Source organism: Rhipicephalus sanguineus, chromosome 9 (assembly GCF_013339695.2).
Source record: "Rhipicephalus sanguineus isolate Rsan-2018 chromosome 9, BIME_Rsan_1.4, whole genome shotgun sequence".
Taxonomy (NCBI): domain Eukaryota; kingdom Metazoa; phylum Arthropoda; class Arachnida; order Ixodida; family Ixodidae; genus Rhipicephalus; species Rhipicephalus sanguineus.
This window is the reverse complement of record NC_051184.2, coordinates 6,984,588-7,008,193: the sequence shown is the minus strand read 5'-3', so window position 1 is coordinate 7,008,193 and position 23,606 is coordinate 6,984,588. Positions and strand designations below refer to the sequence as shown.

The following is a 23,606-nucleotide window of genomic DNA, read 5'->3' as shown; positions in this document are numbered from 1 at the left end:
GGCGGTCCGCGTGGCGGTCGTGAGAACTAGTGGCGCTGCAGTCACGTCTAGCTCCCGCGGCTGGCGCGTGTTATGATCGGCGCCACCGATGTACGAGCGCACGTGGGTTACAGCGTCGTCTGCGCTTTGTTAGCTCGTCATTTTTGCGACTGTTCTTGACCAGGCTTAGCGTCTTGTGCGAAGTGATGTACGAAGCGTAACGAGGGCGAACAGATTCACAGTGCGGTATGCCGACTTGCTTTGCGCCGGGCTGCAAGAGCGGCTACCGCAACGACGACTCCGCTTCACGACACTTCGGACCTGCAAAAGACCCTACGCCATTCAGGCTTTGCATCGCAAAGATGGAAAGCTTACTGCGAATTTCAAGGTCTGTGACGTTCATTTTGAGAGTGACGACATTGTAAAGCACTATCGTCGTGTCGTTGCGGGACAAGACGTTTTGATCCCACGTGGAAAGTGGGAACTCGCGCCAGGTGCCGTGCCGCGCTTGTTCCCAGCACTTCCACCCCACATTTCAAAGCCAAAATGTTCGGGGTTTAGGCACAAATCCCCCACAAAACGCACGGCGTCCCGCGAAAGCCCAGTGCCCAATTTGGAGGAGCCGCCAGAAAGAGAACAGCAAAACGAAAGGCAGGCGATTACCTATATACGCTACCGAGACTGAGAGTTGCATCACACTAACATTCGATCAGTTTTTGTCAGCTGTCGCTATGCCTTCAAAGCAGTGGATTTTCGAGAGATTTTACGACGAGGTATTGAACAAGATGTGCGGAATATTTTACACTCGCCGGCTCGGGAACGGGCTGCTCAGCGCAAAAATTTGACACGGTACACATAGAAAAGACGAGGACCAGCGCTGGTCCTCGTCTTTTCTATGTGTACCGTGTCAAATTTTTGCGCTGAGCAGTTTAATAATGGAATACCAACTAGCCCAATCCCACACTTTGCTTCGGGAACGGAGACTTACTTGTGCAAAAGATAATTGTAGTTGACAAGCAGTTTAACTGCGTAGTGAACGGCTACAGCACGAAACGCAAACGGCTGTCGTACAGTGCTGCGGGCATGGAACATCTGCTCGGTGAAATTGAAAAACTGAAGTTGAATATTGACGACTCTTCTAGCGACAGAGTACGCGCGAATAACTGCTCGGTGCTCACATCACGGCCGATCTGTTCGAATTGTTTAAGGCACCGTAGAAAGATGCGACGTAGAAAGATGAGACACCGAAAATACAACTATCCACTGAAAAAATTGCTCAGAAACGATATCTATTCGATGTAATCGCACACTGAGATTTCATTTACCGAGTTCTCGTAAAATTTTCCGATTTTGGGTCAGTATCCCTTTAACCGTCGCGAAAACGTGTCTTGTAAACATTGCAAAGCATTGGTGATGTTTTTCGAGAAAGTTTTTTTTCAATAAATTGTAGAAACATGAGTACTATTTTTCTAGAACGTTTTTGTATCTCGAGTAAGTACGCTTCTTTGTGCACTATAAAGGCTTTTACAAACATGTTGGGTTGTTCTTGGTCTAGATAAGACGGCATCGGCTAAAATTGGGGTGGTAGTTATAAAAATTACTCTGAAAACCCTCATTCGCTTAGAAACTCCTATGCTTGGAAGTTAAGCGCAATGTAGACAGCTCAAATATTGTCACGGGTTCGTGACGTCGACGAAGGCAGCAGTCAGCAGGTCCGAGATGAAACTCTTTATTTGGCCGAACTTGTGGCCGGGAAACTGAAAATCAAACTACAGAAATAGACTGACAGCGGCGAACACAGCGTCGACCGTCGATCAACTGACAAGCGGTCAAGCGCGTCGGCTTTTATACACGCGCTATCGAACTTTCCAGCGATATCGCTGGTGGCGGCGTTATCTCTCGACAAAGCTGGAACATTCGCGTGCAGCGCGAAATCTTACCAAAACGATCTACAATCGCGAAGCTTCTCGAACACTGCTTCGCGGACAGCGTCGGGCGTTGATAACCGTCCTTGCTGGTCAAACCCGAATACGTCAAAATAAAACAAGAAGTGGACGTGGCAATATAGACCGAACATCGATTCTTAGCCAATCAATGAACAACGCACGCGGGCCAATGCATAGAGTAGACCTTATGCATATCCACCTAAGTATCCACCTAACTAGTACAATAAGAAAGTTGCCGCGCAGTTGGCGCGAGCAACTGCGCGGCGGACCGCAACGTTATGCCGTGGCAGCTGACGACGCGCCGATAGTGGAGCAAGACTAAAGTCCCTCGACGGAACTGCAGCGCCGCTAGTTCTCACGACCGCCGTTCGGACCACCCTCCTCCGCTGGCGGAGATACGGAGCTTTGAAACTGAGTTTGTTCTAGTAACGTTGGTCAGACTTGTTCTGTGTGCGATATGAGGCAAATAGCTTACTTTTTTCGGTTATTTATTATATTCGAGGGTCCATGCTTTGTTGTGAAATTTGGTACTATTGGCCTCGAGGCCCACCACTGGAAACGCCGGCGCCACCGTCGGCGTGACGTACTTGGCAGGATCACGTGGTCTCCACGGCCGCGTCGGCTGCTTGTGGCGCACTGCCGCGTGCTTTGAAAACGAGTTTCAAGTCCCACATGCGCTGCGGTCTGTTCAAATTCGGAAGTTTTCTCTCATTTTCTACTCAATTGAAACCATTGTAATAGAGTCGCTGCCTCCGAAGGCGACGAACATGGGGCTCTACCGCTCGGTGCCGCAGCGCCGCGCTTACGCAAAGGAGCCCAGTGTCAGCCTGCACTGGTAACCGCGGGACAAGAAACAGCGTGAAGCATGGGTTGTAAAGCTAAGAACCGGCAAGTAGCCATCCGCTACGAGTCTTGTGTGCAACAAGCACTTCCGCGACGAAGACTTTTGTTACTGCGTCGGGCCTGCGATGTTCGGTGAGTAGCAGACAGCGCGCTCTGAGACAATGGCTCGCGCGCGCTTCCCGCCGGCAAATTATGCTTATCTGCCACAGGATGGTAAAAGCGCTACATTTTACCACGTGCGATGCCATCTCAGAACCCTCCAATGCGACCTCTTGATCGTCGGCCCCGTGCTCAGCGTCCACAAAATCGGCTGCAGATGCGCAACTCATTGTTTAGATACGTTGAATTAAAAAACGCACAGGGCCCCTTATGCATTCGTTAAAGATGACTAGAAGGCGAAAGCCATCTTCTTGTCAGTCGATGTACTGATTCTCCCGCGTTACTGTATTTCCTTTCTTTTCCTAGGCGTCGCATGCTACTACATGCTCGGTCTCGTAGACTGGTTCTCCTTCCACCAGCAATCTCGAAGTGGTGAAGCTTTGGTTTATGAATTTGTTGATCACAGAGAGCGGCAAGTTCACTGGAATGCAAACGGAACGATAATAAGGAGCATTAAAAAAAGGCGTCGCATTTGCTCACGTTTTGCGTGAGCACCAAACGAAACGAATGCTCTGAATAAACAAACAGAAGCAGCGGCATTTGCCCGCTGAGAAGACCGATCAATACGCAGTGCGAGACAACTTGTCAAATGACATTGAAACGTACCCGAATTTAGACCGAAAAAGAAAAAAGAAACACTGAATCGCCGGGACGGCAGATCACAAAGTTGTCATGCGCACCGAAGCCGCAGTTGTAAGGAAATTGTTTGAACTGCTCTGATAGCGTCCGCGCAACAGTAGTTGTTTGTTTACTCACACATTCTCATGTTTTGCGGCCTGAAGTTCACATCGCGGTGCCAAAACGCGCTCGTAGCAAAAGCGAAACCATCAGTACGTACATGCAGACGCTCATACATGTAGAGACACCGTCAGCCGTCGCGAACCCGTGCGATCGCTGGCTTGAGGCTTGAGGCTTCTTTCTGTTGTGCTCCGTTTGGTTATATAGGCAGTCTACTCTAACGAGATATTTCACATAGTTTGCACTCAGCGAGTGACTACCTTTCACGCAAGAAGCCGGTTCAGGGGTCTCTAACGCGGTGACAGCGTGAAGCGGGTGCTCGATTTTCTGCAAAGAGACAGCGACTGTAGACTGTCTTGTGCTTTCAGTTCGTCGAAAATGATTATCTTGACAGTAAAGAACACAGTTCATTTCGAAAGTACTTAAAGAAATGCCCTGGAGGGCTTTCGCGAGGTGTTTTTGTAGAGCGCCGACAGCAAAACCTATGGGGAGCGCGCCGGCGGCATCCTGCCTAGCACGCAATCGAGGCGCGTCCGATAGAGGGCGACTCCGTAACTCCTCGAGGCCAATATTGTGAACATGATTATGGTGGTCATGGTGTACATCTCCGTGGTGTACATCTTGACTTTCGGCTATAGAAATGAATAATAGCATAGCCTTTGAGATTTGTTACAATAAAGTTAAGGGTGCCTTGATGCTCGCGGCGCGCGCATCGAGGCACTTTACTGGATGGATGGATGGATGCTATGAGCGTCCCCTTTATAACTGGATGGATGGATGGATGGATGTATACGGCTGTGCCCTTTAGATCGGGCGGCGGCTCACGCCACCTAGCCATAAAGTTAAGTACTATCACTATGTGTTGAAGGATTGTAATTCACTCGTGCCTTGATTGTAGCCACCAATCGGTTAGCCTCCTCCTGGTTATTTCTACTCGTTTAAAGTCTATTTTGCCTTCACTGTCCCTAAACCCCAATGCTTTGAAATATTCCGCGCCATTATCTTGGACTGTAGGGTGAAGCCCTTTACAGAACATTATCAAATGTTCAGCCGTTTCCTCCTCCTCTCCACACGCACTACATAACGTGTCTGTGCCTTCGTATTTGGCTCGGTACGTCTTGGTCCGCAATACTCCCGTCCTGGCCTCAAACAGCAGAGAACTACCCCGAGAATTATCGTAGATCTTTTCTTTTGCAATTTCCTGCTTGAAAGTTCGGTAGGTCTCCAGTGATGATTTCGTAAGCATCCCCATTTTCCACATGTCCCTCTCTGTTTCCTTCACCTTCTTCTTAACCGATGTTTCCTTTTGGCTTGGTATTCTGCTGTTGTCTAAATACTTGCTTGACAATTTTCGAGTTCGCTTCCTCCATTTAGTATCAACATTCTTCATGTACAAGTAGCTGAAAACTTTCCTAGCCCAATGCTCCTCTCCCATTTTTCTCAATCGCTCCTCAAATTCTATCTTGCTGCTAGCCTCCCTGCCCTCGAACGATGTCCATCCCATGTCACCCTGTACCCCCTGATTTGGGGTATTCCCGTGTGCTCCCAAAGCAAGCCTACCTATGCCACGTTGTTTAATTTCCAATCTTGCTTGAACCTCTGATCTCATGCACAAGACCGCATTGCCGAACGTCAAACCTGGGACCATTACCCCTTTCCAAATCCCTCTCACAACGTCATACCTATTGTAGTTCCACAGTGCCCTATTTTTCATTACAGCTGCATTCCTGTTGCCCTTAGTCATTACGTATCTTTCGTGCTCCCTTAGGTACTCATCCCCGTTGTTTATCCATACGCCCAGATATTTGTATTTATCCACTATCTCCAGCGTGACTTCCTGTATCTTATGCTCACTGCCTTCATTATCATTAAGAATCATGATTGCCGATTTTTCCCTACTGAACTTCATACGTGGCGACTAAAGCGCCACGTATGAACAACTTTTGACACTAAAGGTTGGGTTTATCTCGGAGGCCGTGTCAACTGCGTTTATTGCGCGGGAGAGGACGCCACTATCTGTGTGCTACAGCTGCGAGAACCGCCTCTCGAATGATGGAAAAAGTAATATAAATCGCTTGCGAAGCTGGCGCGGCGCGGAGAACGTCTATGCTGGCGGTGTTGTGCGGTGGTTTTTAACATTTTAGTTTTAGCGTTGGTTGTGCTGCCGTCGCTGCGCGCTGTGCTTGACTCCGACACGCGGAAGCCACTCGCGCTGTGCTTTCTCGCGCTCCCGTTCGGGGCAACGGCCGAAGCTGTGACCACTGGGATGCTGCAGCCGAGATGAGACTACTACGGCGCTGACCGAAGAAATTGCCTCGGACTCGCTTGCACCGGCATAATGGGCGACGACACAAGCGTTCGGGTGGCCGTCCGGTAAGATTTCCGCTAGCACCTGACAGTTCGCTTCGGCGCACCTTGTTTCGATAGCTCTCCTTTCAAAAATCCGAGCGCCGTCATTACACGTAATGTCAAATTGTAGCCACCGTTGCGGCGTAGCGTACCTCTTGTTGCATGACTTTAAAAGGGGAGAGACCGTCACCTTCGTGTTCGTACGTGCGTCAATTTGCGCGAGAGGCCGTTTTTCCGCGTAGGTTGGGGCCGCTTGTCGACGTAGGCTGGCTGGAATCGAAACCAACCCACGCTGCCCAAAGACTCAAGGTCTAATAGCAGCGGGATGCAGGCCGCCGAGCCACAGCTTTAGCGAAAAAGAAAGCTTCTCCACCATTGATCTTTAGCCTCTGACGTGACGCGAAGCGCGGATGTTTGGTTTTCATAAACTCTGCATGCATTTGCTTGGGCGTTAAAGGGATACTGGAGTTGTTTCGTGCATGGTTTCTGCGTTTCCCGAGTAACGGGACGCGACCTTTGCGCGTGTAAATTGTTGCGGCATTCGTTTCATACGCGGCCACGAAACCCGAGTTGGCGGCGTCGGCGCGCGCCGCAAGCAGCATTCTCAATTGTTGTCCGCCGGCTTCACGCGCGGACAATAGAGCTTCCTTTTGTGAAAACGTTGCGGCAGTTCTATTGCCTAGATGCTCAGCTGGCGTGGTATTCCCTGAGGGTAATCTTGTGCCTCCACATTTCGCCTTGTTTGTTGCGCGGCTCGTATGTAGTTTGTTTACTTCACTCGTGCGATGAGTGTTGCCGATTTGTTCTCCGGCCTTGCCATCGCGAGCGCGGCCCCGCGCCGGAGGTCGACGGAGCGTGAATCTGGGTTTGGTGGGGAAGGTGCGTGCAGCGGCTGCGGACCGACCCATCGTTATATTACGCTGGCGGGTTTATCGCACCCTCGCGCAGCAGCAGCGGCGGCGTCGTCGGGAAACAAAAAATACGAAAAAAAGCAGACTATCCTCCCAGCGGCGGCACACATCCCAGAACGCGTTTGTTTTTTGTTTGCACTGAAACAACGCCGAGGTTTTCTGTGTGCCACCGCAGCCGCTTTCGTTGTAGTTGCGTAGCAGGAAAAGTGACGAAGTTGCAACGTAAATTACACGACAAAAAAAAAAAAAACGCTCTCATTCTGGCCCCATTATTGTGGACCTCCTATATACTTCGTTTTTCTTCCCAAGCCCGGTGGTGTTGTGTATGCTGGAGCCAGCGTATTTGTTTGCGGGTCACTCGAGCTTTGACATTGATTTCTTATCGTAGGACAGGAGGGGGCCAGATAGGGTGCTCGCGTCAACCCGCTTGACCGAGACCAAGCGCTGTGCACTTGAACGCGCCAAACAAATTGGCTTCGCCATCTGATAAGGCAGGCGATATCGCTGTTGGAGTCTGTAATCATCCACTCTTGTGACTCGATCGCCTAATGCACTCATTACGCGTATTCAGTTTAGATGTAGATGTGCCACGTATTTTTCGCACATATTGAAATTATAATTGCACTCCAGCACGTCGAGCATGACCAACTTCGCAATATCCGGAAGTTCGTATAATCCCTTATCCAGTTGCAGCGAATGCGTTAAGTATGGCGGGAACTCTGCAATAACACGATATCCCGGAGTATGTCCGGACATAGATTAACCGTTGAATTTGTTCCTTCTTTGGGCTGTTCAGTGTCGACTGCTCGTGTGAAGCTGCTTCGGTATATAGTTGTGATCCGCATGCGATAGCTACTCGATGATTCCACCTCGCTTGGTCACCTTGTTTACTATGAATTGCACCCATTGTTGGAGTTATTGACGTACTTATCCATGCTCGCGCAGTCGGGTTTTGATTTTATTAACGCCGAGAGCTGACAATGCTCTCGGCGTGGCGCCGTGAATTCGCTGCTCTCCTGACAGTAAAGTCACGTGCGATTAGGCAAAACAAGTTTCCAGAGTAAGTTTGCCATGCAGAAGCGCGACACGTCGGTGTAGTCGGTTACATGTTCGTAACGGTGAAATCTGCTTCAAAAACAATCCACGGTACAAAACGGAAGAAACACAGGCGCTAACTGCAGGTTTTATTGCTGCGAGGCAATATAATACGCAAAGGAAAAAGGGCCGTGTAGCTTTGAGCGTTCGCACTTTTAGCATTTTACCCCGTATGTCTTATCGTGCCTTGATAATTCACGTGCCGGTCTGTTTCCCGCCCCCTTTTCCTTTCTACATATCGCTTCCCATCGTGAAATACTTCAACGTTCAGTCTCCGCTTTCCGTGTGTGTTTCTTCGCTTTGAGGACAGTCTTGTGGCTCCGTTTTTACCATTACGAATTAGTTTGCTATGAATGTGCAGTCGCGGCGTTATCGGGCGCTGTAACGGCATGACTGGCATAGTTTCTTATTCGAAATGGGGTGGAGACTCATTGACGGGGGCCGTCAGTTCCGTAGCCTTGCTGTTCACAATCGATGGCTTCCGCTGCGGGGAACGCTGATGAAGGGACTGCAAGGTGAAATCTTACAGGGTCCCGTATGCATTCGCATAAGACGACTCGTATGTGAAAGCCATCAGGATTTTACCGTGCACTTTATACCGACGTCCAAAGTTGACTAATCTTCACTAATGGACTCACTTAATTTGCTTCTGTTATCTTGTATACAGTTGAAACCCGCAATATGAAATCGGCGGGGAAAGCACCAAATTTCGCTCTTGCGGGAATTTCGTTGGCGCGAGAATGCAGTAGAAAAGACATTGAATTTACAAAAAACACATTTTATTTCAAAAGTCAGTAAGTTTGCTTTGGCGGGCCTTACCATGCAGCACTTTCACGCCTCTCGATCGGGAATCTCATTTGCCATGGCACAAAGTTCGCCCCATGAACTGGTCATTGACGGCGGCACTGCGCTGTCACCAGTACCGTCATCAAGTGCGCCTACAGGCGAACCCTCTTTCGGCTCCGCTGGATCAGCGCAGAATCGTGGACATCGAGCTGCACGCAACGCCGAATTCTTCGGCGATGTCCACTTTTTTCCTACCCTTTTCCACCTCACTGATGATTGCAGCCTTATCTTGCAGCGGGATGAGCTTCCGCTTTTTCGTTGGAGGCGGCATCTTCGCAGGCAGCGAAATTGGACGAAGCAGTCGCAAAACACAGTTCACGTTGCACCAAGCGACCAAGCAAACGCTCCAAAAATGGCTCCACACACGCGACCATGTGCGCGCAAAGCTGACAAAGCCAAGCACAGAGCCAGGCCAATGAACGAGACTCCATGAGGAATGTGGATTTGGCTACGTAGTCCGCGATAACGAGCACAGGCAGGTGTTTCGGGAAGCCATGATCATCATTATTGTCACCAGCTTTATGTTGTTTTTTTGGAAAGATTGATGGCGGCTGCTTCTCAAGTGCGCTGTAGCGATAGTTTTGCACAATTTAAGTGTAGCATGAATGTATTTCAGCAGTTTTCGAATGTAGGTGATGTTGCGAGAGTACATTATTTGCTCACTCTTGTTTCAAAAATTTCGTTAATGAGGGACTGCGGTATGAATATCTTTCGTAGTCGCGAGTTACGAAATGCATTGAGTCCTATGGGAGTTCGCTGGTGCTCCGAAAATATTTCGCTGCAGTGAGAATTTCGTTCCCTCGGGATTTCGTTATCGCGGGTTTCGACTGTATGCACAGTCATACTTTCACTAGCTTTTTGTATGGCTCTCGCCATGCCCGTAGTTAGGGGTGGTGCCCTAGGGACCCCCCCCCCCCGAAATTTAGATCGAGGAGATATTTTACCGGAAATAAATAATGAAAATATGTGTTTTTGTCGAATAGTCAAGACCTTCAGCAAGTGCCCCCACCTTCACGTCATTTGGGGCTGCTCTGGATCCGCCCATGATAAACATGATGCTGATAGAAATGGAACATCAGTTTGTTTTGCGGTGTTGTTAACCTAAATCACGCTTCGTTTGAACGCACCTCTTCGGATTTTTCGCGAAGCATCCGGGGATGTCATATTCGGGATCTTGTGGATTTGTGTAACTGGAGCTCTTCAAGAATTTTCGCCAGCGCCCGGCAGTATTGGCTGCGGTGGCAGGGCTCCTGTAAGATGAAAGTTCTGATGGAACGTTGCCAAATTGGAAAAGAACGTCCTGGTGTCATGCTGTTGATTGCGAAGACGGTGCACATAGTTTTCTCTCTCGATGTTTGTTTTTGCTTCTATCCCCCTCCCCCCTTTCTCCGCAAAAAACAAACAAAAAAACTTCTGACTGTGCATAACACAGCGCGCGAACATGGGAAAAAGACATAGTAAAGAGTACATCAAGCCAAATCGCTCTTCTCCAACCTGGCCAAGTAGTCACGCTCAAGCCGAGCAGTCGCTTATCTTGTATATCTTTTCTGCTTCTATAATTTCACGGGTTCGCTGTGCCTTGCCACTACCGCACACAGCGCTCTTTTTTTCTGCTGTCCCTTTGTATACGACGTTCGCGCGCTGTGTTATCATCAACCAAAACCAACTCTTCCCAGCTTCTACTCTTGGTTTTCATATTCGGACATTCCATAACCGCTAGTAAAAAGGCGCCCTGGAAAAAGTTACATCGCTGAGCGGTCTGTCGCGTCTCGTCTCCTCGGTCTGGTTCCGCGTAGAGGCGCACACCTGCCCGCATGTCTATCTCCTGCTCGGAAACTGAACGACAAAAACACACAGAAAGAAAACGACTGCCTCTTCTGTGGGAGTGGCGCGTGGCGGCGGAGGCCACATTAGTTTTGCAAGAGAAGGGGATACAGAGTGGGAGTTGTGGCAGGGCAAGGGACGAAAGCGATGCCGCCCGCTTTGCGCAAGCCTGTAGCGGCGTGAATGTGTGTACTATATACGCATACACACTCACCTGGCGCGCGCGCCGTCTTAGAGCGCAGACATCAACTCCACTAAAAGGCACCGACAATAGGCCTTCGCGATAACGCGGGGCCCAACAGCGCGTAGCGTGATCCTCTCACACAGTCGCCGTGTCCCGAAGGAGCGTGTTCTCCTGCTTTTGATCTTTAAAGGCAATTCCTCTTACGTGCAATTCTGGAATGTGTGCAAGCTTGCTCAGAACCAGCAAAATCCACGTGACGCACCTCGGACAGTTAGCATGAACCAGCGTGTTAACGATTCCCTAGTATATGCTTGCTATTTGTCGCACACCTTCGAGGCAGCTCTCGTTTGTGAGATTTGGAAGAGCTACCCGCTTGGTTTTGATTGCACCTGCGCAATTCAACTCCCTCATATGTATCTGCTGATAGAGAAGAGTCCGGAAATTCACCGGGTACCTTGTACTAAGACGACTCGGAGGCGAACGCCTTAGCGCATTTGCTTTGTATTTAAAGACTTACACAGAACATGCTTCTCTACTTTCCAACCCTATGTGGACGTCCAAATAACTTTCATCAATGGCCTTGTCCTGACAACAAAATAACTTTTATACGCTTGAGAGGTCACCTGATGTTCTTGGAACGTGTCGTGTCGTCGCCGCGGTTTTCGTTCGAGGCCACGCTCGCTTGAGACATTACCATTGAAGGACTTTGACATTACTAATGCCAAATTGGGTGATTTGGAACTTACTTATAGCAGCATGGTCGCAATAACTCGAACGCAGCAGAAACACACGCGGGACAAGCGCGGTCGACACGGGTTCTGTTCCATGCAATTATTTGTTTGCATCTTCTTGTGTCGCTACAACTTTACGAAACAGCATTTCCTATCAGAAACGCTTAATCTGGTCCTTGTCTTTTGAAATTTCAGTGACTAAAATGGAAATTATATATGTACTGAAAAGGCCATTTCAGCCACGTCAATTACAATGCACTGAACCGCGATTATAGCAGTTCCTGCAGGCTGTAGTACGTACCAGAGTAATTTGCGTACAAAAATTCGTGTAGAATCGCAACGGCCTGTGTCTATATCCTTTAAAAAAACCGTAGCGTTAACAGCGCGTGCTCTGACAATCGGTGTCTGGGGTTTTTGTCCAATTGAAAACAGTCGTTCAAAGCATTCGCAGCGCGAGGTGACGGACCGCAGTAAATAAATCAATGAGACTGTATACAGACTGGACAGAACACGAGTTTTATTCGATTAGTCAGGTGCAGAACGTCTGTCCTCTTGCGCAAACGTCAGATAGTTGTCAGGCCCCGGAGGCCGTATATCAGGCGCTAGCATAAAAATAAAATCTTAATTTGTGCCACACGTCTAGCCTACACCTGTCGTATACGGTGCTGTAGTGTGTGTGTGTGTGTGTGTGTGTGTGTGTGTGTGTGTGTGTGTGTGTGTGTACACGTACACTATAGACTCGACGTGTCATGTCAATTTCGTTGACCTCCGGTGACGTTCATGAGCGCATGGCCCGCCCCTATGTAGCAAATCACTGCCGTCTATTTTCAATCGTATACATTATTTTCAAACAACCGGATGTGCCTACAGTTCAAGAAGCAGCCTGTTGTGGTCGGTATACGACTGTACATTTTAAATGCGAAGCATTTCTTAGCGAACCTTTGGCACTTTGAGCGTTTCTATCTATCTATCTATCTATCTATCCGCCTACGTCTGGGGGCTCTCATGATCGCCTCCTTAACTTGGTATAGACCAAAAATGGCATGGGAGGGTAAGAGGATTTGGCGATTATGACTGTCGGGTTATGACATGAATAACGTGAAAATCCTGTCGCGTACGTCGTCAAACATTTTCGTCCAGATACGTGTGGCACATACCCGTTTACTACGGGCCGCGGTGTACGAGTATGCGCCACAGGTGATTGACAGTTTATATCTACCCAAGAACGGCGAGAACAGACATTAAATGCGAGAGCGTTAAGAAAAACCGACATCGGCAGCGTTGACCCGACTAATGGAAAGAATGAAAATTAAGATCCTAGCAGGAATCGAACCCAAGCATTCTGCGTGGCAATCAGGTATTCTACCACAGAGCCACGCCAGGTCTAGAAACTGGTTTGGAAAAACAGCCTATGCAAGCGTAAAGTCGGTGCAACGTCAAATGTGGTAGTGGTGCTCGCTATCTAATTTTACAAGAAAGCAATAAACAACACATGATAATCCTACGATGTCTATATTCCTATGACAGGGGCGTAGCCAGAAATTTTTTTCGGGGGGGGGGGGGGGGAGGTTCAACCATACTTTATGTATGATCGTGCGTGTGTTTGTATGTGTGCGTGTATATAGACGCAAGCAAAACTGAAAAATTTCGGGGGGGGGGGTTTGAACCCCCAACCCCCCCCCCCCCTTGTCTACGCCCCTGTCCTATGATACAGGTGTCATATCAGATTAACGTCTGTGGTTCCAGTGTTAGCTCCGCCTTTGTAGCAGTCTAATAAACATTACATTTGTATTCCTATGATTCAGAACGCTATATTGAAGCATTGCTCGACCCCGGAGGAATACATTAACGGAAGTTACGTGTGATATTCACATCATCGCACCGTAAAACGCACTCAGTCCGCCTAGAACGTGTCCTCTTCATTTCTTACGAGGCTGGGCGATAGCCTCATGCTGACCTATGATAATTCCAGTTTGATTGACAGTCGTTTTGTAGACTAGGCTACGTATGCCACGTACGCCCAGGTAGTCTACGAATACGATAGGCGCCATCCACTTATATTGGTCTACGTAGCACTCTCCAGGCCTACCAGCCTCGACGGCCTAAACCTCACCAACGCGAAGGGTGACTTCAGATTCCGACATGTCGCCCGCTCTATCGACAGACAGTTTGTCGACGAAATGACCGAGGCATCCACGACAAGTGTCGAGGCATCCAACAGCTGTCCTATACCTCATACTTTACACATGGACCCCTCGTCACCGCGATCACGACCTGATCCGATAACAAGTCATGACGAGCTGCTGGTGCTCACTGATCACGGTGATGATGACCTTGTTCAAGAACTGTCAACAGGTGCTTCCACACATGCACACGGGTTCGTGAAACGTGCTTGCGTTCTCCATCATAAGGGACAAGTATAAGCACTACATATCAGCTTACCGCTTCTGGTGTTGATATAATACCCACGTTGCCCTTGGCAGCGTTACCCAACTGTAAACAATTGGTTATATAACACATATGCGGCTCTTCAACATATATGTGTGCGTATAAATTTTGTGCAAATTTTTAGCGCCATTTTGTAACGTTTCGCTCAGTAAAAAAATTACGCCACAGTCATCTTCCCGCCTCATGCTTCGCATAACATCGACTCCCACGGTGCGTGGGATCTGCCGAATTTTTTTTCCTTTTCATTCTTACGTAATGCTGAAATATGGCTTCGCATTCATCGTCGTGCTATCCCCTGTGTTGCGTTGCCATGTTGCCGAACAAATTTGTAATCGACACAAACTTGCAAAGCCAGTTCAGCATGCCTGTCTAAAAGCGCACCAAACAAACAATTTGAGCTGAATTGGTAGGTTGTACTACAGTCTTTTAATACCGCTTTTATCTTCAATCCACGTTTATCTCGATAGCATTCGTATAAGGACCGAGAATGATTGTATATATATGGTTGGTCTATCTAATGGTTGACGCATCACGTTGGCATCACGTCATCGACTGTGACGGCCCTAGCTTGGGCATATTGTGTGTATTGTTTTGTGTTCTGAAGCAGTCCGGCATAGCGTCAAGACCTTTTATCACGCCAGAATGGCCAGAACACGAGTGTGTGTGTATATCAAACAGTGACGTCACGCCTGGCATTAAGGCATCGCTGAATCAGATTTCTGACCTTCACTCTTTGTAGTGATCACCCTGTTGCAGTAAAACTAAAGATAACTCAAAGAATAGGTTAGTACAAACGGATTTAGTGTGTCGAATATTTCTTTAGAGCGTTGAGAAGCTGCTGCCAACGTTGCGTTTTACGGCATCGTCGCGGTGTTCTAACGTGGCTGTAGTTGAAGGTAATCAAGCTCTTGCGTGCGCTTCCTGCGCGTCCTCGTTGTTTAATCAGCATGTGTGCAGAGTGTATGCGTAGTTGCACTCCGTGACCTCTCCAACTGCACTGAACACGACGTTGCGTTCTTTCTCACCTCGAGGTTAATCCCCACGTAAACGCCGTCGAATGCCGGGCTTGCGCAACGAGTTGCGGCCCCGTTTTGACCGACCTGCGCTTTTATTGGTAGTTCAGCTCGAGAGGCTATATGACCTCGCGTGTATGCACGCATGCGTTCTCCCACTGGAACGACTTTTTTCTTTTTTGACTGCGCCAAGTGTTTCATCAATCTGTGGTGTATAACGACAGCCAGACGTCTTAGCTTTTACGTTGCTATATATATTTGCCTTCTCTTACCCCCCGTATACGTGGCTGCGTACATCTGACGCGAAAACCGGCGCGGACTCGATCCATCTTGTCATTGCCATCGGCGAAGCAGGTGCCTTGCAGGGGGCGAGCAATCGGCAAAACGCGTCTGCATGTTTCATCTGGCATTCTGCACGAGCAAGTATAGTCCGCGCGTGGTTTTTGTTTGCTGGCGCTTCAGCAGTACGTTGTAGTCATTTGAATATACTGAAGAAATAAGCTACGTTATAAACTACGCTCCGCAATATCAGAAAAGCTGTTAGAGGAGCTTTAAGAAGACTGGCGGATTTGGTGAGCTAGTGTTCATCCTTATAAATTATTAAACGGCGCTGCCGGCTCAGGACAAAGTAAAAGGGACACTCAGGACGTTGAACTTGCAGCTGAGTTTGTTGGGGAAAAAAAGCTTGCTTTTAAAAGCCGAACCAGTTGCAAGTTCAGGCGCCGTGTGCCCGTTCTTCCTACTTTGCCCTGTGTCGTGAAAATTGGAAGCCTTAAAACAAAATCGAAATGTAAAGACAGGTGCCCACGCTTCAGCGTATTTTCCGTTCCCGCACCAGCGCGCCGTGACGTCATTTCTTCTTGTCTGCGTCTGTAAGGTGTAGACAGTTTCTCTCCGGAAAAGGTGAACGACATCCTGTTGTAAAAGAAACGAAGGCTGAAGCGAGCGAGTGTGCGTAGCTTTTACTTCGCCGAACTGCTGCTCCTCCTCCTCTCGGTCATTCGACGACGAGCCCTTACGTCTCGCACCAAACAGATACTACTGATGACGACGAACGCAAAATATGGTGCTAGTCCTGTTTGCTTCTTCTGTTTCGCCCGTCGTTTATTATGCGTCTATTATGCGTTTATTATGCGTCGGTACATTATGCGTCTTCACGCATAATGTACCAACTCGCTCAAGTTTCTATATTATTGCAGAAGGAAAGAATATGAATTTTAAGAGCCCGTTTCTTAGTTAGACACAATGTTAATGACAACTAACAGACAATAATGCTAAAGTAGATGGGATGTTATTCGTTGTAATTAGGATAAAGTGTGAAGAAAGTAAAGTGGACGAAAAGATAACTTGCCGCCGGCAGGGACCGAACCTGCGACCTTCGAATAATGCGTCCGATGCTCTACCACTGAGCTACGGCGGCGGTCACCCCCCCCCCCCCCCGTCCACTTCCTGGGGTTTATATGTGCATTTAAATCTAGGAGTGTTAGTCAGCGCCAGTCGCAGCCATGGCGGCGAGTGTGGAACACTCTTTTTCTGCCCGTTGGGATTTTATATCCGTTTAGTTAGAAACTGAGTGATCACCGCATTGTTACTTCCGAAATGTCTGCAATACTTCACAAGGATGCGAATTTCTGTAACTTTACTCACGACCTTGCCGTATTTCTTTTACGTTCTCATAGTTTGGTGAGAAACAAAGGATTTGTCGTATATTTACGTAAAGAACGTCTGAAAAGTTTAAACAGAAACTTTTTTTAATTCAACACAGGGCGTATCTTACTATTATTACGCACTCCCCCTTTTGCTCCCCCTTCGGAAGTCGCTGTAGTACGTTATAAATGTCCGTAAAACATGAAACGGGAGTTGTTCGATAACTTTACGAAAAGCCTTGCATTTTTGAAAACAAAATGTTGGATGATAGGTAATGTTACGGAAGGTTTCGTTGTATTTCTGGAAACAGAGCAGTATTTTTTTTTTTCACGTGCATATTGGAAAGTTATTGTAGTGGTCCTGAACATTGCACCATTATAGATACACGTATGCTTGGCCTCCATGTTAGGGTGCTAGTTCTTCTATAGAAGCAACGTAAGCAAGAAACGTGTGCGCGCCACCGACAGTAAATCGTTCGCTGAAGCACAGTTGCGCAAACGTCAAGAGGCGCGTGATTCATGATATAAGATGGTAGGCATGCGAACACAGACACAAGAGGTCAGGGCAACTCAGATTCCGAACCCCTACGAACTAGCTCAGCTTTGTAATTGTACGCATGATTATTGTGTACTGGCCGTGGTCGTCAGGTATGGGTATTATAGCACGGTAAGGAGCTGCTTTCTTGAACACCATAACTTCACCCTGATGTATATCTAGCTCCATACGAGCCAATGGCATTAACATTCTTCTGGCGTCACCGCAAGACTTCATACACGCTCGCATGAAGGCATGAAGCTATAGCGATTCTGATACGCGAGAGCTTTCATTCTGCACGATCGAAAGTCGCCTCACGTACAACCGATCGCATACTACAAACGACGGCCGGCCTTTCTTTTTTTTTTTTTTTGCTGCTTCGCGCTATACGATGCACTAAGTGGCTTTTCCACTTTCTCGAAAATATATGTGTGCGCGGAAAAGAAATAACGTTAAAGGATTTCCCTCTAGAAAGCCATTCGGGCAGCCGATCTTCGATCCAGAGAACATGCGTTGTGTGTTTACCAAGGATATTCATTGGCTAGCCTGTCATTTAATTACCTGATCGGTCGCAGTAAAACGTGTGCACGTTGAAAGAGTTTGATTGAAAGCAAGATTTAAGTTTCGCGTATTCTTAACGATCGATGTTCGAACAGCAAAGCGCGGCGACCTGTGGTATAAATTTAGACAGTGAGGGTGCACGACTGCTTTTTACTTTAAAGATTTCCTGCGGTTTGTCAAGTGCCCTCAGTGGCATAGGCGTGCGCACAGGTGGGGCGGGGGGGGGGGGGGGGGCTGCCCCCCTATTCACCTAAGAGGGGGGGCATTCACCTAAGAGAATGGTTGTCTTACTATTCGAAAACTGTACGAAAAGTATTCAATTAGTATTCGTATTCGATTCGGTTCCAAAATTCACTATTCGCACACCCCTAATATATATATATATATATATATATATATATATATATATATATATATATATATATATATATATTAGATATATATATATATATATATATAATATATGTGTAGATATATATAGATATATTAGGGGTGTGCGAATATTCGAAAGTTTCGAATATGCGAAAAATTCGAATATGCGATTCGATTATCATGCATAATATAACCCGTGTTCCACATTTCTGCTGCGTTCGTATAGCTAAAAACGTTGCCGAGAGGAACGATAAACATTGTAAGTACACGGAGGCACGATATCTGCCTGCGACGAGCGCTCCAATACGTATGATTTATTGCTGGTGCATCTCCGACGTGCAGCGCTGTTGGCGATCATGTAACCGTACATTTTCAATATTATGCGGCCGTAACGTGCTGCACTACCACTCGTTCACTATGTGGGACCACTTCTGAAGAAAGACAGTGACCCATGTGACTGGTGGCGGACTGTAGGCACCTTCAGATACCCCAGTCTGGCGCAAAGCTTTGCCCCATGTACCTCCCTATACCAGCCACTTCTGTTCCAAGCGAGCGTGCCTTTTCAGTGACGGGGGGGGGGGGGGGGGTTGTCTATGTTAGAAGGGAGCGCCTACTGCCTGATCATGTGGAGCAACTCATATTTCTTCATGATAACACCTAGTGATTACTTTCATTGTGCCGTGATATTTGCTTGCGTTGTGATGTGCATTGTGCTAGCCTGGACATTGTGTTCTGGAGATAGCAGTGTATGTTTTGTTGCCAGTCAGGCTGTTAATGTTTTTTTTTTTCATATCGCTACATGTTAAATAAAATATTGTTACTGTGGAGGTATTTTTCCTTTGATATTCGATATTCGAAGGTGGACGATTCGTATTCGAAGAAATTTGATATTCGCACACCCCTAGTATTTACTATGGTATACAGATTACGTACTTCGTACGCACATCATGGGTGAAAGAAATCTGCGCACCCGCAAGCGGCAGTCTCACATAGCTCTCCCGTATAATAAGCATAATTCCGTTGCATTATGACATTCACGATGCCATTTTCATTGATTCTTTCATGGATATTTTTTTTTTCCGGCAACGGAAGTTCGAGATACGGCCGTGCACAATTGTGCGCCCGCTTATCATTGACGAGAGAGAGAAAAAAATGCTCCTCCGAGTTCGCGTATCAGCTCCCTTTGTTGGTAAACGCATGCCGGGACCACTCAACCACTCTTTCGGCGGACAATCGTGGCCAATATGCCGGCAATACGCTTATCTCTCTCGATAAAACGCGAGCGTACCCACTGAACGCGAATTAATGCGCAGAGCCGTTTGCTCAGTACACGTGTATAAGAGCCGCCGCTCGATAGCACTCCCCACGATAACTGCGTTCGAGTATGTGTCCATGGCCTTCCGGAACTGTACGCGTATGCGCACTTAACCGAGTGAAGGCAGCTTCTGATAAAGTAACCTCTGTGTCCTCAATTCTCAGCACGATTTCGAACGTGTTTAAGTCGTCATGGTTGTGAAGCAACCAATGGGTCGGTGACATGAATGCAGCGTAAATGCATTATACACTTGCTTGGTTTAACTAAGCGCACTACAACGAAGACGAAAAAAGAGACAACAGGGCAAGCGCTTCCTTGATATTATTGCGTGATCGTTTATCGCCATAGTTAACCCACAATTTTCATGTTTTGCCTGCGAGAACCTTTGTCTTGACACGCATGCGTCGGTCAGTTTTTTTTGTATTTATATGCTTCCTTGTGAACGAAATCTTTCAGTTGCAAGTACAAAGTGATTGTCCCGTTGTCCTTCCTTTTTTTCGTCTGTAATGCAAAAAGTTGTCAATTCTCTTGCACGGTACTCTTCACATGTTCGTGACACTAACCTGCAGTGTTAGATACGTACACGCATTGCTATTGCAGTGTGGGCGTAGGAATAGAGTATATTTGCACCTTAACAGCTCAGGGTCACGTGTCCCGATTACAAACGTCGCGTAGGACGTCACACCACCGCCGTACAACTTGAATGAAAGGCGACGTTCTGCCTGGCGTTGGATGAGGATGGCTATTTTTTCAGTGTCAGTAGTTGGCTCGTGTCACTGGGGGGCCAGTTACCTACGCCGTGCCGCTTCGCCGTTCTTACTATTTTGCCGCCATCACTTGCTGCAGGGTCGGCAGTGACGTACCACTCTACCAATGACGTGAAGTTTCTGCTCAGGTCTCCTGACTACGAGCTTTTGAGATGTGTGCGTGTGAGCGCGCGCGCGCGAGAACACTTACCCGCAAGAAGTTCAACTCGTCGTGGTGCCTCGCCATTAGGACACGGGTTTGCTTCCCAGACACGGCGGCCGCATTCCGGTGGGGTCAATGGGTAAATGAAAATACGCCGGTTTACCCAGATTTAGGCGCACATTAAGGAAACCGGTCGATCAGTTAACCAGCTGTCTCGCACTACGGCCTCATGATCATATCCTGGTTTTTGCGCGTGATAGCCTAGGGTTTTTAATATCCGCAACACTAAGTTACATGTGTGTAATGCATCCACCGGGAATTTATGGCGACTGACCACACTCCGTAATTTCCTAAATATACAGTGCGTGGCGTCAACACAGTGACCCGCACGCAGAAACGTCATGCGGAACGTGACATTTGTATGCGACGGAAAACGTGACGCAGGCGACCGCGTCCTGCAGGCCGACCCGTCGCGACCCATCCGTCAGCGCCAGACGCGAGGGGAGTAGGCCAAGCGTGTCTGTTTGTAGTATACACACTGGGTGACGAGATCACGACTCCTTGTTAATGCCACTGTGTGGTCTAGGCAGAATGGTTGTCCCATATTGAAATCCTGATTGCACTGTGTGCAGTTGCGTGCACTGAATGCAATTTTTTCTTCTATGCTACAATGCTACACTTCATTGTATCACCAATTGGGCAGTTATCGTACCATTTCGTTATCACTGACGATAACTTTGCCAGTTCGGCTGACCCGCACGTATCTTCGGGAACACGCAACGCGTAGTTGGCCGTTATCTTTGGTTTTTCTGGTTATCACCTGCAACTTTATTGTATTGCCAACAGTTTCGATGCTATTTGGGGTTTCGTTTGTTCCGTCCTGCGATGTAGCTTTGTCGCCCACAGGCCAACGCGACACAGTCCTTTATGTGTGCATATATATCATGCGCAGGCCTTGCATAAAGTTTGCATAAAGTTATAGCTGTTCAGTAAGGCGGCTCATGTCTGTTCTGCAGTGAAGTTATGTACGCGTAGTTTTCGAGAATATGTGCATCTGTTGCTCTCCGAGACAGCCGGAGGAATAGTAAAATATCGGTATACAAAACATTGATAATATAAAACCTGACAATATAGTTCTGGTTTGTGCGGCCGCTACTGCGATGTAACAAGGTTGCGGCAGCTGGGCCGATCGTCACTGTCCGTTTGCGGTTGAACATTGTTAACTGCAATCGTGACGTATTTAAATTATACTGCGGCTCTACAATGTGCTCTTCTCCATTGTCAAACCATCCTGCACTAATAGAGAGCAGTTAGTTGCATCATCAGTCGCGTGCTTCCACGCACTGCGGAGGATTCAGCGTGTCGTGTCGCATGTTAATCCGGATAGGCTTGTCGGATTTAATTTCCATTGTAAGATTGCGATGATTCAGAACTATGCCCGTTCATCGTGCTCGTCATATTTAATAAAAGACCACAGAAAAATCCATCTGTTTTAACCTATATGTCAAAGCAGCAGCTGTTCTACGTGATCAGCAGTGCACACTTGTGTGAATGTTTTATCCTTCCTGTGAGGGCAGTTTTTTTTTTTTTTAAGCTCTCCCCGCGTCATTGGTGAATGACTGTCAGCGCATGCTCTCGTTGACGCAGGTACAGTGTCGTCAGTTGCGCGTTCAGCGCTTCTGACGACGCACTTTCAAATCATGGCGGCTTCTTTGGAGCTTCGCCGACGCATGACACATTTAACGAGCTGTAGTTGACGGTACAAGGCGTCCTTTATACGTAGCAGACTGCGCAGTGAATACTCCCCGCTGTTCCTTTCGGGCGCTTGCACTTTTCCATCCTGCACGGTGCCTGCAGCGCACGCTGTCTCGTGGAAGTCTACAACGCCGGAGAGGCTGCTTTCAGAGAAGAGCATCTGATGTCTATGCCTGTTTTGTATTATACGTTTCCTTTCGTGCGCTGCCCTACAGACCTTGTATGAAGCCGTTCTTGTCAGCGGCCTGCTTGCTTTAAGTTAGCATTGTTATGTAACGTATATATATATATATATGGATGCGTAGTGGGTTATCTGAATAATTGGTACACCTTTGTTACGGACCATGAAGACTGTAGCCACTTAACGCAAATTTATATGAAGTATACGAAAGGAAAATAAAAGGGGGGGGGGGGTGGAGCTTGCAAGGTGTCTTTGGACACGCTATGGTCAGCAGAGCTCGCATGTGGCGCAACGGCTACTACTATAGTTATACGTGCTTATTTTAATCTCGGCCACGTATATATAGTAACCGTTAGTTAGCTCCTTCCGCTGTGCAGTGTGACCGATAACTACCATTAACTGAGCTAAGGAGTGGCCCCGACTACCTCCGCTTCCCCTGTTGCTTTTTCTTGAATTCTATTTTCTGCTGCCCACCTGTCCGGCTGGCTTTGTGCGGAGCTTCGAACGTGAGACGGCAGGTGCATGTGCACACGCCGCGCAACCGAAGACGCCGGAAGCTTCGCGTCTTTGATGACGTGCGGTCCCGAGCAAGAGACCGACAGGGGGGTTATTCAGAGCCGCCCCGTTCCGCTCGGCTACACTGCTTGAACGCGCCGGCCGATGGTCCCGCCAAATCAAAGCACCCTCTTTGTCACTCCTTTGCTTGTCTTGGCAGGAACGACGGACGGGGGGGTCGTCGCCTTCTCTCTATGGTTCACTCGCCCCGTGCAGTCTCTATAGGTACACACACTCGTACCTTTTTTTTTTTTTTTTTGTCTTTTCGGTGCAGTAATCTTCGCGCAACTTCCCACGGGCAGCACTGGCTGAGACTTGCTTCGAAACGGGTAACGCTCTGTTGTGTTATGGTCGGTTACAACCTAAGAAAAAAATGTCAGCTCCGTACGGCCACAGCTATCGCATTCCTTTCCACACAGAATTTCCATAAATGATCCATCCAATAGCGCTTACTCATTTTCGTGACGTCAAGCGCTTCTCGATTGTTTCAGATAGTTGATTTTCCCATACAGACACACGTTTGTGTCGCGGGTGTTCGGAAACTCGAATGGACTAGTAAATTTCGCCAGGGATATACTGACAACGCTGTTCTGCCAAACGTAATGGTTCAGCGACTAACCTGTAACTCCTAATATGCGCAGTATTTACATTGTAGGAGAAAGACTGCTTATGGTACGAGCGAAATCCATCTAGCGTGGCTGCCTTTTACAG

General features: G+C 47.9%; 1 protein-coding gene and 1 non-coding gene across 4 annotated transcripts in view; one reads left to right on the top strand and one right to left on the bottom strand.

Annotated features, from left to right (window-relative positions):
* Positions 1 to 5,774: 5,774 nt before the first annotated feature.
* Positions 5,775 to 23,606, top strand: part of LOC119404528 (kinesin-like protein KIF21A) — an 85,097-nt gene continuing 67,265 nt past the window's right edge. For 2 of the 3 annotated variants that reach the window (XM_037671066.2, XM_037671064.2), the window contains exon 1: positions 5,775 to 6,038. In XM_037671066.2, the coding sequence (XP_037526994.1) occupies positions 6,004 to 6,038 (35 nt within the window). In that variant the 5' untranslated portion in view covers positions 5,775 to 6,003. The remainder of the gene's footprint in view (positions 6,039 to 23,606) is intronic. The other variant, XM_037671065.2, reaches the window with a different exon arrangement.
* On the bottom strand, positions 16,415 to 16,486 carry Trnam-cau (transfer RNA methionine (anticodon CAU)). Its single transcript has one exon. It is a non-coding gene; the product is annotated as a tRNA-Met (tRNA).